General features: G+C 43.7%; 1 protein-coding gene across 7 annotated transcripts in view; it reads right to left on the reverse strand.

The window, feature by feature from the left end:
• Positions 1 to 441: 441 nt before the first annotated feature.
• sema6e (sema domain, transmembrane domain (TM), and cytoplasmic domain, (semaphorin) 6E) overlaps positions 442 to 12,795 on the reverse strand; it is a 164,326-nt gene continuing 151,972 nt past the window's right edge. For all 7 annotated transcript variants that reach the window (XM_039805603.1, XM_039805608.1, XM_039805607.1 and 4 more), the window contains one exon: positions 442 to 3,717. In XM_039805603.1, coding sequence (XP_039661537.1) covers positions 2,396 to 3,717 — 1,322 coding nt within the window. In that variant the 3' untranslated portion in view covers positions 442 to 2,395. The remainder of the gene's footprint in view (positions 3,718 to 12,795) is intronic.

Genomic DNA, 12,795 nt, shown 5'->3' on the forward strand with positions numbered 1-12,795 from the left:
AAATGAGCTCGGGGAAATTTCAATCAATAGAACACCACTTTCAGATACAGTAAGTAGCGTGGTGCTGTTTTTTGTTTTGTTTTGTTTTACAGAATTGATCACGGTTCCAGTCAACCGTGGCCAAAGTGACTCTGCTGAAAAGTACAAGAGCGGAGATGTACGAGAGTCGTGATGATTCCGAGGCAGAGCCGACTGGCATCACCTTCCCTGAGGAAAACCCTCAGCAGATGTTTGGCGGCGTGGCCACCTGGGAACCGGCTCCCCCATTGTTATCGATCCAAGAAAACAATCTCAGCTTGTCGGATCAGAGTTCATTGCACTTCTCCATGTTCCCACATATTTCCTAAATCTACACTCCCATTTATTTGCTTCCTGCATTGTTGAGGTGGACACCGGTCAAGTCTAAATCTACAGCGGCAACCATTGTAGAAGTCCAGTTTCATAACTACACCATTTTCCAGATTTTTTTTTTTTTTTTTTTTAGCAATTTAAGTGTAACATGTTTTATCTCTCTCAGAATAAAAAAAAAAGAAAATTCTAAACATTAAGCTTTGGACCACATGCCACATATTTTCTCCATCCATCAGCCTTCTCCGATAGACTTCTACAATGGCTACAGGTCTGTAGGAGATAACTTAAGAGGAACTGTGAGCTGCTCCTTTAGAAACCCAAAGAGATGCTAATGATACTGCTAAAATAAACAAAAAAAACAAAAAGTGAACAATGGCACCTATAGGGAAAGTGACACCCAGTGGAAAGTGACATAATACGGAGGCAGTCGAACCCGAATGTCTGCAGTCTCAGGCTGTGTACTTGCTTTCCCAAGCTCTTCAAAAAAAAAAAATCTGCAGGCTCACACTTTTGGGATAAAAAAAACAAACAAAAAAAACAAAGAGAAATGAAGGGTTTCATTCCAAAACACTGTATCCATCCAAACAATATATATCTATATATATCTGGTGTTTAATCATTTTCAAAATAACAGATGACAATTTGTAAAATATTACTTTGTGAAAGAAAAAGGGGCTCAATATACTCAAGATATAACATATGATTCATTAGTGAGTGTTACAATCATACTTGCAGTAATCAGAACAGGTGCCAAATATCTCATTCTGGAATGAAACTCTTCAAATATACAATAGATACTGTATGACACATACTGACGACCATAGAAAAATTAAACACCTACAATATACTGTAGCATAGTAGCCATCTGAGTCCCTTGCATTAACCCCTACCCCCATGTCACACACTATTATTAAATAAGGCACACATTTACACATACAGTTAAATTTTGGCTAGTAAGTATTCCTTTATTTACAACCAATAGCCACAAAGTTAATAATTATTATCACTGCAGTCCGTTCTATGTTTTATGTTCATTCTCATATTGCCAGATGGCATGGCATTTTTGACTTGTCCTCTTTGGGTCCAAGAGTATTCAGTTTTGTTTGTTTCCATTTCAGAGGATGTTAGACACACTAGATGTGTGGAGCACCAATCTCATAGAAACATTCTCGACGGACTTAAATGGACCCGATTACGTCACTTCTGACCCGACGTCTGCTGGGACGGGAAAAAGAAAAGAGAATAGACGAGTTTAGCTGCTTTGTCGAAGTATTTCCTTTCTCTTATCAACACGAACAAATTTGGTTCAGTGTTTTTAGCCAACTGACAATGTATCAATGAAGTGCATGATTTGGTGTCCCTAAGATCTTTCTTAGGGGGTGGGGGTTGGGGGGGATCGTTTGATATGCCCAAAGATGAAAGAGTATAGTAAGGCAAAGACATAACTACTTTCAGGGGAGTTTGCTGACTTTTCACCACAGGTTACATATACTGCATATGTATATGTATACATATACGGTGTGGATATAAACACACATATATATACACACACATGCATAATATAAACACATTCGAGGGTGGGGCGGGTGGGGACTGGTTACCAACACTACATCAGAAAAGGTTAAGCAAAAGCATGAATCTAAGCATCGCAGGGGCCTCCGGCTTTTAAAGTCTTCAAGATGACTGATGTGCAAAGTTCTTCCAACATCAACACGTCCAAAAACTAAGTTGCATTGTAAATCCACACTGAGGACATTGGCAGCCTAATATAAGGAGGTGGCGTCACGTCACCCGAGTCAGCGGTTCTATAATAAGCAAGTAGCTGAGCAATACCAATATGGTACAAAGATATTCGTTGGACAAAAAGAAGAAGGGAAAAAAACAAGTTTGGTTGAGGCTTTCATCAACAGTGACACTGGCTGCCACACGATGGTTTTTCGCGTGAAGGTCTGCAACCTCGAACCCACTGCGTTTCTTCAAAGGGAAGTTCCTTTAAGAAGACACAAGGAGGGAGACTCCCTCTCTAGTTCAGGAGTGTACCTCCTCAATAGTTGAACTTTCCCTGCTGGTTGACGGGGGACGTGGCAGGTATGAACAGGGGCTTGGGAGGGACGTCGGGTTTGAGAGAGGAGGCCCGGCGGACGATAGCGGCCCTGTGCTGGACCTCCTGCTGCTCTCCGTTGTAGCTGTGCTGGCGTGTCAGGTACCCGTTGGGGATGAGGGGGTAGTGAACCTCGCAGGCGCTGCCTGTCGAGTTCATCCGTGCCAGGAGGGGAGGCGGCTGGTGGGGCCCACCATTTCGTTGGCTGAAGCTGTGCTGGCGAGGTATCATTCCTCCTCCTCCTCCTCCTCCGCCACCGTTGGGCATCTTGGTGGCTGCAGCAATCAGCGAGTGCCTCTGGGAGGAGTGCCTCCTCTCCAGGGTGGACTGGTGGTGTGGGGGAATTTCCGGAGGAACGTCCATGCGTCGGGTGAGGCTGTCTCGTGGTAACGTGGACGAGCTGTAGTAGGGGGCTGATTCGGTCTCAGGAATCTGCGGTTGGATGCGGTTGGCGAATGCCAGCTGACCTCCACCAGCGCAGGCCATCAGACCCGATGGGCTCATTAACTGGGAGTTCTTGCTGCAGCTTGCCTCGTGTATGTGCTTCAGGAGCTCATCCAGCGAGGTAACCTCCATCACCTTCTGGGAGTAACCCGGGTAAGGTTGCTGAGATAGCACACGTTCAACATTGTGGATTTTGCGTTCTTCTGGATGGAGGTGACCGACTAATGGCTGCCCATTGGACAGGCCATGGGAGTATGGGAAGACCTGCTGGTGAAGCAGGGCTGAGCTGGGCCTGGAGCCGGTGTTGTGGGACTTTGCTTCCTTGGCATTGTTGCAATTCTGGTTCTTCTCCCACTGGTTCTTGAAGGCTTTCATGCTCTTGATGGGCAGTTCTGGGGTTGAGTCTGGTGTTGGCAGACCAGATAGCTCTGAGGAATGGTGGAGGTGGTGTTGGTGGTGGACCAGCTCCCCCATTGTCATTGCATGATGGCCATTTCTCCTTGGTGGGTGATGCTCCTTGCTGTTGGCAAAGAAAGAGTTGTAGATCTTTGGAGAGGACACCTCCATCTTGTCATCTTTGCTCTGGCTGTCGAGGAGGCCATTGAGCTTGGCCAGGCTGCGGAGGGACAGGGCGTGCGGGATGGGGGCCTCGGGATCTTTCGACAACTTCTTAGTCTTGTGGCCGGTGTGGTTACAGTAGCAGGAGACAAGGAAGCCAGAGAGGAAGGCGCCAAGGACGAAGGCCACCAAAACACAAGCAATCAGTAAAGTATAATGGACACTGTGATTGGTCTTCTCCAGCTCTGGCGGTCGCCTCACACCTTCAAAACAGAAAAAGATAGAGAAAAGGGTACTTGAGCTTTTCTGACTGAGCTGGAAGAAAAAAAAAGACCGACACATTTTCAAGAGCTAATATAGGTCAAGTAGCAGCTGGGACAGACAGGTTGTGTTTACAGGGGCTTCACTATGTGGTAAACAGCATGGGAGGTGTTTGAACTACGCTCTTGGCTTCCTTTCCTTTCACTGTTAATAGATCAATAGAGCCTTTCTTTCTAGGACCTGTGCTTTCCCCTCAGACTGACAGAGGCCAAGAGCTGCCCAGTCAGGGAGAAATCAACTCTGAAATGAGTTAGTGCTTTAAATATTGATGGGAGCACAGCAGCAGGAACCTGATGTCATTTTCACAGACTCTGCTTTCCAATGTGAGGGATCAGGGGCAAGAGCACCTGGTATGATGAACAAGCCAAAAATAACAGATCTATCCAATAGCTCACCGGGTGTGGCGCCTTTGCCAACACAGACTCAAATGAGGCTGTCAAATTCTTTTAAAATAAAGCCGAAGGGACAGTCTGTGCACCAAAAACACAAGGTTACTTTGCCGAGGTAAATCTACCGTGTAAATGTCCTTGGGTGATGTGACCCTAGCACCGTGTATGCCTAATGGTGTGAAAGGCGCCGGCGATAAGAGGAGTGAAACCTGCCACCTCTCGTAATCAGAGCTCATTTGCAAGAGGCTGCTGCCATCTGTGGTGTCAGGCCCTTCTCGCCGCTCTTAATGACAGTTTCTGTGAAACTGATTAGTGTGAGGAGGGGGACGGCTGAGCTGCACCGCACGGGGGGGGGGGGAGAGAAGAAAATGCAGGTGTTCCAAACAAGCTTAACCAAACAGCTAATGAAAGCTTCGTTCAGGAGAGAATATGAAAAAAAAAAAAGTCTAAATCAGGCTTGATGAAAGTTTTTGAGATGTTCCGAATGATGATGATGAGTAGGATGATTGGTGGATGACTATAAGGGAGATCAGTGCAATAATTAGGTCTGCATTTTAATTTTAATCCTTTTCTCTGAATTAAGTGACCCACACTTGACAGAATGAAGGCTCTTTGCACCACATAACTCTGATGAAGTAATTCACTGAAATCCATCCCTGAATAAGTTGTGACGTGGGCTATTGGGTATAGTGTACAATTTTATACTGCAGTAGTGATATGTAAATTAAGATACTGATTCTAGTTAAAATAACCAAATGGGAATGTCAGTTTGAGCTAGGCCAGTTAACTGGAAAAATTAGGATACTTAACCACACTGACGCAAAAACTATTCCTCCAGTTGCAATATTGTCCGCAAAAGGCCTCAGATTTGAGGACATGTACAGTATCATCATATCGGCCAATCCAGCCAGGCACGTTACGATTTTTCAGTTCGTGGAGTTGTAATGTGATAAAGCCGTGAACCCGACCCAAATCCTCCAAAACTGATAAAATGCTCCAGTCCTTTTGAGACCAACATCTCTGAAGGATTTAATCTAGGTGGACCGGAGGGTGTGAATAAAGTCTCATAAATTAACTCCCGAGACAGTGAGGCCTGGGTGAACATTATTAAAAAGGTAATGAGTTTGTGTTAAAAGGGCCAAAAAAAGGTCTTCCTCACTGTGTGTATGTGATTAGGGGATACTACAGAGGTGGGAAATCTAATCAGAGACTTGAAGGATTTCAGTCAAATCACACACACACTAAGTTATTTTCTAGAGCCTTGAAAGGCACCTGGCACTATGGTAACTACATGATGCATGATGTAGACAGACAAGTCATTTGCGTCCTGTCATCATTACAGCTTTACTTTTGGCAGAATATTATGAGGTAGGATGCTGCAAAATGAAGAGACTGACTTTTATCTCTCGTCATGATGGATCCGTACGTACACAGTTTCTGTCCAACAGTTTTAAAAGGAGTTGATAATTTAGGTCATGGAGTTACTGTGAAACTTCTTTTTGTGCTTCATTATCTAGATATAGACTTTTGAGCAGGTATGCTTGTACAGGCTTATTATTTCATTGTCATGTATCAGTACACTCTTTTTCCCTACAGACAGATAGACAAACAGAGAGAGAGAGAGCGAGAGAGAGAGAGAGAGAGAGAGAGAGAAAATGTGGTGCAGTATAATCTTTCAGGAAATAACGCTTTGACTAGAGCTTCCAATTAAAAACACCCAATTTTTTGCCATTTATTCCTATGATTGCCTCGACTTATGACCACATTAAAAAGTCATAAATCATAACTGCAATCCCACTGGGAGAGGCAATCAAAAGTGATGCTGCAGTGAGCCTGTTAATACTTCTTTTAATCTTGGACACATTTTTTTTTGGGACTCATTACCCAGACAGCCAATCAGCTTGACGTGGGTCTAAGTTTGTGGTTCTAACCGATCAGTATCCCGGCGTGCAGCTCTTGTTATGAGCAGTGAAAGGCTGCTCTCATCTCACTGGGCTTTCTGCCTCCTGTTACCCCTGTGGCTCCCTGGTACCTGTGAGTCATCCGCTCCCTCTGGACTCCCCCCTCCCTCCCTGGCTGTGGCTACAGGCCTATTGAGGGGTTCCTCCTGGTTGAGCGGTATGAGTCAAGTGCCGCGACAGGGGGGTAAAATGCGCAGCTGAGGTAAACAAATCCAAAGCCTACGAATGACCTGTCACAACATGTTTCATGAACAGCCTGGATGACTCAATCACTGGGTATGTGGGACATATGGTGCCACCGGTCACAGTGAAATGAATACCCTGTGAATCATACCGACAGCCTGGCAAGCAGCTAGGTGGCGCACAGGAGGTGCCGGCCAACTGTACACACCGACTACGGCTTTCTTTGCACTGCTTTACGAGCATCTGGACACTAAAAACGGGTTTGAAATTTTTGTTTTCAATTTTAAACAAGTGTGTTCATGGGGGGAAATCATCACCTCAAGTAAATGTGATAATTAATGCCGCTTTACACTCTGTCCACAACTTTCCTTCAATGTTTACATAGCTTGAGAGTCAGTGTTCCTCTCGAACATTGTCGCATTATATTTCTGTGTCAACTCAACATGGTCTCGGCTCCGCGGAGGCTTAATATAGAGATACCCAAGTCTGCCAAAAGGTAAAAAGACAGATGGGCTGCAAGAATGGAGGCAATGGAGGGGGATGGGAGAGAGGGATGTTTACAGCCAGGGGAAAAGGAAAAGAGGAAGATGAAGGGATGAAATTCAACCCTGATGACAAACTGGAGTTAAAGATGGGAGTGAATGTGAGAGAACTCAAAGATCCAAAAGACAGGGGAGCAAGAGCAAAGAAAGAGTGGAGATGAGAGCCACAGAGCTAAAATAAAAAAAATAAAAAAAAAAAAGAAATGGAGAGAACGAGTGATGGTATGTGCGAGGAGCAGATTTCAAGGAGGAGGAGGATGGGGAGAGAGGCAAAGTGACAGACAGACAGACAGACGTGATGTGCTGAGTGACAGACCGTCACTCTGCTGGGTTTTGAAGCCTGGTGCTCTGCGGCAGCTGTGATATGGTTGGAGAACAACCCTGGTGCTCCTCCACAGCGCCGTAGGAAGAGAAGCACTCTGTGATTGCATCCATACTGTTAAAAATAGACTGTGAGGTAGGTTATATAAACAGGCAGGTTTTACTCTGCGTTGCCGGTGCCGCGTCTTAGTAACTGGTGATGGTTTTTGCACAAGGGAAATAAAAGTGAGGAGGTCTGGCAGTTGTTATGTGTGAATTATTTTTTCCTGCAGGTGATGAACAAATTACAATGAAAGTGACAAGAGGACATTCAAACATCAGAACTCAAAACTACAAAACTTTCTTTTAAAATATTGCCAGGAAGGAACAGCTACCTTTATTTCAGACGACACTCAAGTTCAGATACAAAATAATTTAAACAGAGGAACAACTTTTTTCTTTTGCACCTACATTTTCTATTGTATCAGGCCTTTCTCAAGGGTGCGATTAAATACTTTGCAACCTGGAGAACATTTTGTGTTCTATTTTTGCGCATCAAGTGAAGACGTTCCAAATTAGCCCTAATTAGTTTCTGCTTCTGCAAGCTTACAAGTGCATGTAATTGTTCCCTTAATGGCTACTCCATCCCAAAGAGAAGCCGACGAGACAAAATGGCCACAGGCTTCATAGACAAGGATTACCCCCCCACACACTCCCACTAATGCTGGAGATTTGTTTCCTCCATACTAAAAATAACAATTTAGCTCCCGAAAGACACCCTGAGGTTGAAGATTGGAACAAATGAATTATTTTCCTTTTTCAAATCCGAGTGAAAAGCATAGCAGTTCTGACCCGCTGCTGTGAGCTTTAGTAATTTGACAGTTTCAATACCTGATGTCTGTGCACTGACAGACATGGTTAACACACACACACACACACACACACACACACACACACACACACACACACACACACACACACACACACACACACACACACACACACACACACACACACACACACACACACACACACACACACACACACACACACACACACACACACACACACACACACACACACACACACACACACACACACACACACAGTTCTGGCTGTTGACTGAATGAATTCAATCATGTACACTTGTTATTAGGAATTTGCATAATATTCCACTTCAGTGCTCAGCCAATTGGATGCAGTCTAATATATGCACACAAGCTAAGGTGATATGGTGTAATGTAACAGATCCATTCCAATTGAAAGCAGTGGTAATGAGCACTGCATTTCATTCCAGGTGTGCTGATGCATAGAGAGCATAGATTTCATTACAGGTTTGATTGAATACTGGTAAATTAGGTGTGCTGTGGCATCTGGCAATCAGAACCATACTGTCTTTATGAAGTCCCGCAATATTTACACCTGTACTTTGAAGGGAAAGTCAAGTTTTTAAGTAGCAGGATACATTTTGTTTCTCAAACAACAGATAGTGGTTGGATAAAGGAGTGGTTCATTCAAATTACAAAAAACACACTCTGTTGCCACACTAGTACATATGGAGGTGAATGAAGACTTGCTTGTACTGATTAAAGCATTAAAAAAAATTACATTTGAAAAACTCCAAAGCAGTGTGTCTATCTAAAAACAACCCACCTCAAAATGAATAGTTTTCATTGGAACAAAACTTTGCAGTTGAATTTTTCAAATGTAATTTATCACTACTTTGACCAGCACCAAGTCCAAGTCACCTTAATTGTATTGGGGTAGAGACAACATTTAATCTCTAAGTATAATAAACATCTAAACTATCTGCATGGCTATACCACCAGGGTTAAATAAGTAAAGTGTATTTTGTAATTTGGGTAAACCGACCCAGTGTGTCGGCATGCAGACCGTGCCTAAGGACAGTATTGATTAGGTGATCGAGACAAGAAAGTCTCCTATATGGTTCCAGGGCTTTGATTATGTTGCTGCCTTGATCGGTTACCCACAGGTAAAAGAAATTGTAGTTGAGAACGTCCGTTGTAACGGCCCACATATTCAAAAATTGTAGGGTTTATAATCGGGCTCGGGCTCATAATTACGGTTAATGTGTTGGGCCGGGCCAGGCCAGGCTCGGACACAACGTGCACAGGCTTGGGCTTAATTATTTTGGCCCGATCTAAGCTTTACCTTGCAGTGGCATTCAAATAACTTATAAGTCATTAAACCAGGCAGAGCACATGCATTGATTTATGTCCTTTTGTTTTTTTACATGCAGTTGCATCAGAAGCTTAAAAAAGAGGATCTGTTTATTTGCCATCCAGTGGCTGGTAAAGCAAAATGGTTCCAATGCAAACCTCCAAATGTTGCTGTGGTGATTCACATGGCAGAGGGAAAGGCACTGGAAGAATCTTGGCTCCACCAGCAAACTTAAAGAGACCGTCCACACCAAAGTCAGTTTTTGCAGATATGGTGAATCATTAAAACTCATCTTGGTGCTGTTCAAGCTTAACAACTGGCAATATATGACGAACGTGCACCAAACAAAAAGGCGCTCTTAATAGTAAAAGGCCATTTAGTGGACACTTATCTGAAGAAGTACCTCCCTGCTCACAAGTGTAACATTTGTTTTCCACATAACCTTTGTCTTTCTGCTAAAAACCACATCTACCATCGTGTTAGTATCGCTGTCTTTGGAGTGAACTGCTGCTTTAAGAGATGGCGAAACTGCTCGCAGGTCCACTCAACCACCTGCGCACAGTTCCAGCCATCGGCTGGAAAACTAGAAAAGGGTCAGTGAGAGAGAATTCAACAAAGGAGGCAGGTACAGCTAAAAGGGTTAGTCCAACTGAAGAAAGAAAGAAACAAAGAGAAACAAGCAGGTAAAATGGGAGAAATACTCCCCAGAGGTCAATGGGACAAAAGGGTAAGGGGTTAGGGTTAGGAGCCGGGACTACTGCGTGGGTGGATTTGATCACTGTGGGCCCCGTGGATCGCTGTGACGCTGAGAGCTGACTGCTCTCCATCCTGACACTGAGCTGGGCTTTAATAGCCGACACGGAATAAAGAGTCATCAAAATTCCCGGTTATGGAAAGTGAAGTATTTGGTGTATGTAATGCCTTTAAGGTTAGTTTTTACAGCACGGTGCAGTGTGTTTTTATAGTAAAACATGATGTCATTTATAATCGCCATAAAGTGCTGGTGTGCTGAGCGGAGGGAAAAATTGCCTAGTTCTGCGTGACCTTTAATGAGTGCCATTACACTATGACTATTACTCAGGGAACCCAAATTGGCAGTAACGTTTCAAAAAGAGAAGTAAATGTGTGTCTGTGTGCGCACATCATAGTTATGATTCATGTAAGAGTAGCCAGAAGGGTCAACTTAGATGAACGGGCTGAATGACATTCGACAGCCGGCAGTTCTATTTAACCGTGGTAATGAACGTGTTGTGGATACGCAGCCTCAATCTGAACCTAAAGATCAAAAAAACGTATTTCATTTTGGAACGTCCAACTTCACACACTGTCTACTGTTTGAAAAAAAAATAAAAATAAAAAGTGACCGCTGCCTTCAAAATGATTGTTGAAATGAAAAGGTAAATGTGTTGGTCAATCAATTAACACCTCTGCGTTGTGGTAGATGGTGTTTATTTTTACTAAGAATTAAATGCAGACACTTTATCATTATGGGTTATCACTTTTCTTGATTTTTGCTTGGTTCTTTGCAAAGGCTAAGGTTGTTTTATATTAAACTAGACATATTTGCTTTTATTTTAAAAACCTAAAATACATTAAAATATTAACCATATAAAATACTGATTGTGATTTGGAGGAGCAGATATTGTGATGGCGGTTAGAGGGGACACACAGTCAGAGCCTTATCAGTGACTGGATGATACAGGCGGTGTGTCTGTTTCCATGGTCTCCGCAAGTATAAATAACTCTAAAAACTAACTGGCATCAGGTTTAGCCCGGGTTCACTCTCTGCTGTCCTCCTGTATTGTTTTAATGAGTTTGAAAACGCCCGCTTCACTTGATTCTATTATCGAGCCGTCTCCCTGTGCTAGTCAGCTAAATTAGCTGCTAGCCTGGCTTTTTAGTCCAACCCACGCTAGTTCATCTAAATGTGCAGAAGAGTCACGGAAAAGGTCAAATAACAATAGAGGGAGAGAAAACAAACCAGAGAGGTCTAAACTCAGTAGTCTTGTGTGCCACAGTTTTGCTAACACACAGTTTTTGGTGTTCACACACAATGAAGAGGTGGGTGTTCCCTGGCCAGAAACCGCTCTAGTGCAATCTGACTGCTGGCGTTTTTCTAAATAGCAGCAGGGCAACCGGTTCCTGCCCCTGCCTTTTAGTCTTCCCTGGTGTTTACATAATGTAGTGCAGCTACCCACATCTGAGCCAACAATTCACCTCGTGCTTTTCATCTGTCCATAACAGAGCTACATAAAACAAAAACGCACAGGTTAGGATTAACAGGGCTGCAAGTGTTAAGTGAGCGACTGCTTTTGTACTTTTTTCTTATAGCTTATAGAGTTTATATCGCACTGCCATTTATGGATAAAGTGGATTGACAGATGGTTTACTCTTACTCGTATGTTCTATGAGAGGCCATTGCTGAAAGGGGAACTTTTGGAACTTGGGTAACTTTCCTGAGCCGTTATATCTGTCTCAACTGTCACACATAATAAACCGCTTTTCCACAGCCTCGGGATACAAAACAGTCACTGGCTTACAGACAATCCTTGTTTTAAAAAGATAAGTATGGTATGGTGACACATTTTCACTCAGAAAAAGGAAAGTGAAATTGTGAGCCAAGCAGGTATTTGTAGGAAGGTTGGGGTTCAGATTCCTGATCAAGGGTCCAGCAGTTGGGCTAATGTGAGGATCAAACCTGTGGGTTATCACTGAAATGATGACCCTATGTGCTACTGTGCATTTTGTATGCACGTGTGTAGTCTCATGGAGAGCTTTGAGAGGTTTACATAACACACCTAGGGCCATAATGAGCTTTTTTAAATTTCTGAACATTACACCAGGTATGTGTATGATAGATAACGCTTGCTGGTTTGGTAACTTAGCCTGATGGCTAGTTGTCGTAGCCTAGAAATCTAGACGCACCCTAGTGGCAGCAAAAATCTGTCAACTAGCTCCGCTACCTTCTTCGTTGCTCTGCCTGGTTGTAGCGTTATCCTATTGTGTGCAGAGGGAATTTGAAAGGTTTATCCCGCCCCTCGTATTGAGCCCTGTCAATGGTGAGTTCCCAGACCCAACATCTTGATGTGGGTCTGGCTTGTCAGGCTATGGTTGTCGAGCTAAAACTGTGTTTTGTAGTAAAGACATGACAATGTTCTTCACTTTGGTTACACATGCATCTTTTCAACTGTAGTGTTTTGTAACTTGTCTTCAGGTATCTTTGTCTCTCCTGACTAGCAGTTTCTATATTGGGCCACTATCTGTGTACGGTTGTCCACTGGCCCACCTCGTGGCTGCTGGAAGATTTGTGACACAGCTGCAGAGCCTCTACAGAAGGTACAGATAGAGAAGCAGAGACAGAGAAATGGACAGGGAGGGAGAGAGATTGCAGGCACTCTCGGAACTGTGATGCTGTTACTTCCACGCCGGCTCCTTTCCTTTCCTTATCAACCCGCCCGCCCCTC

The sequence above is a fragment of the Perca fluviatilis genome, chromosome 7 (genome assembly GCF_010015445.1).
Source record: "Perca fluviatilis chromosome 7, GENO_Pfluv_1.0, whole genome shotgun sequence".
Lineage (NCBI taxonomy): Eukaryota > Metazoa > Chordata > Actinopteri > Perciformes > Percidae > Perca > Perca fluviatilis.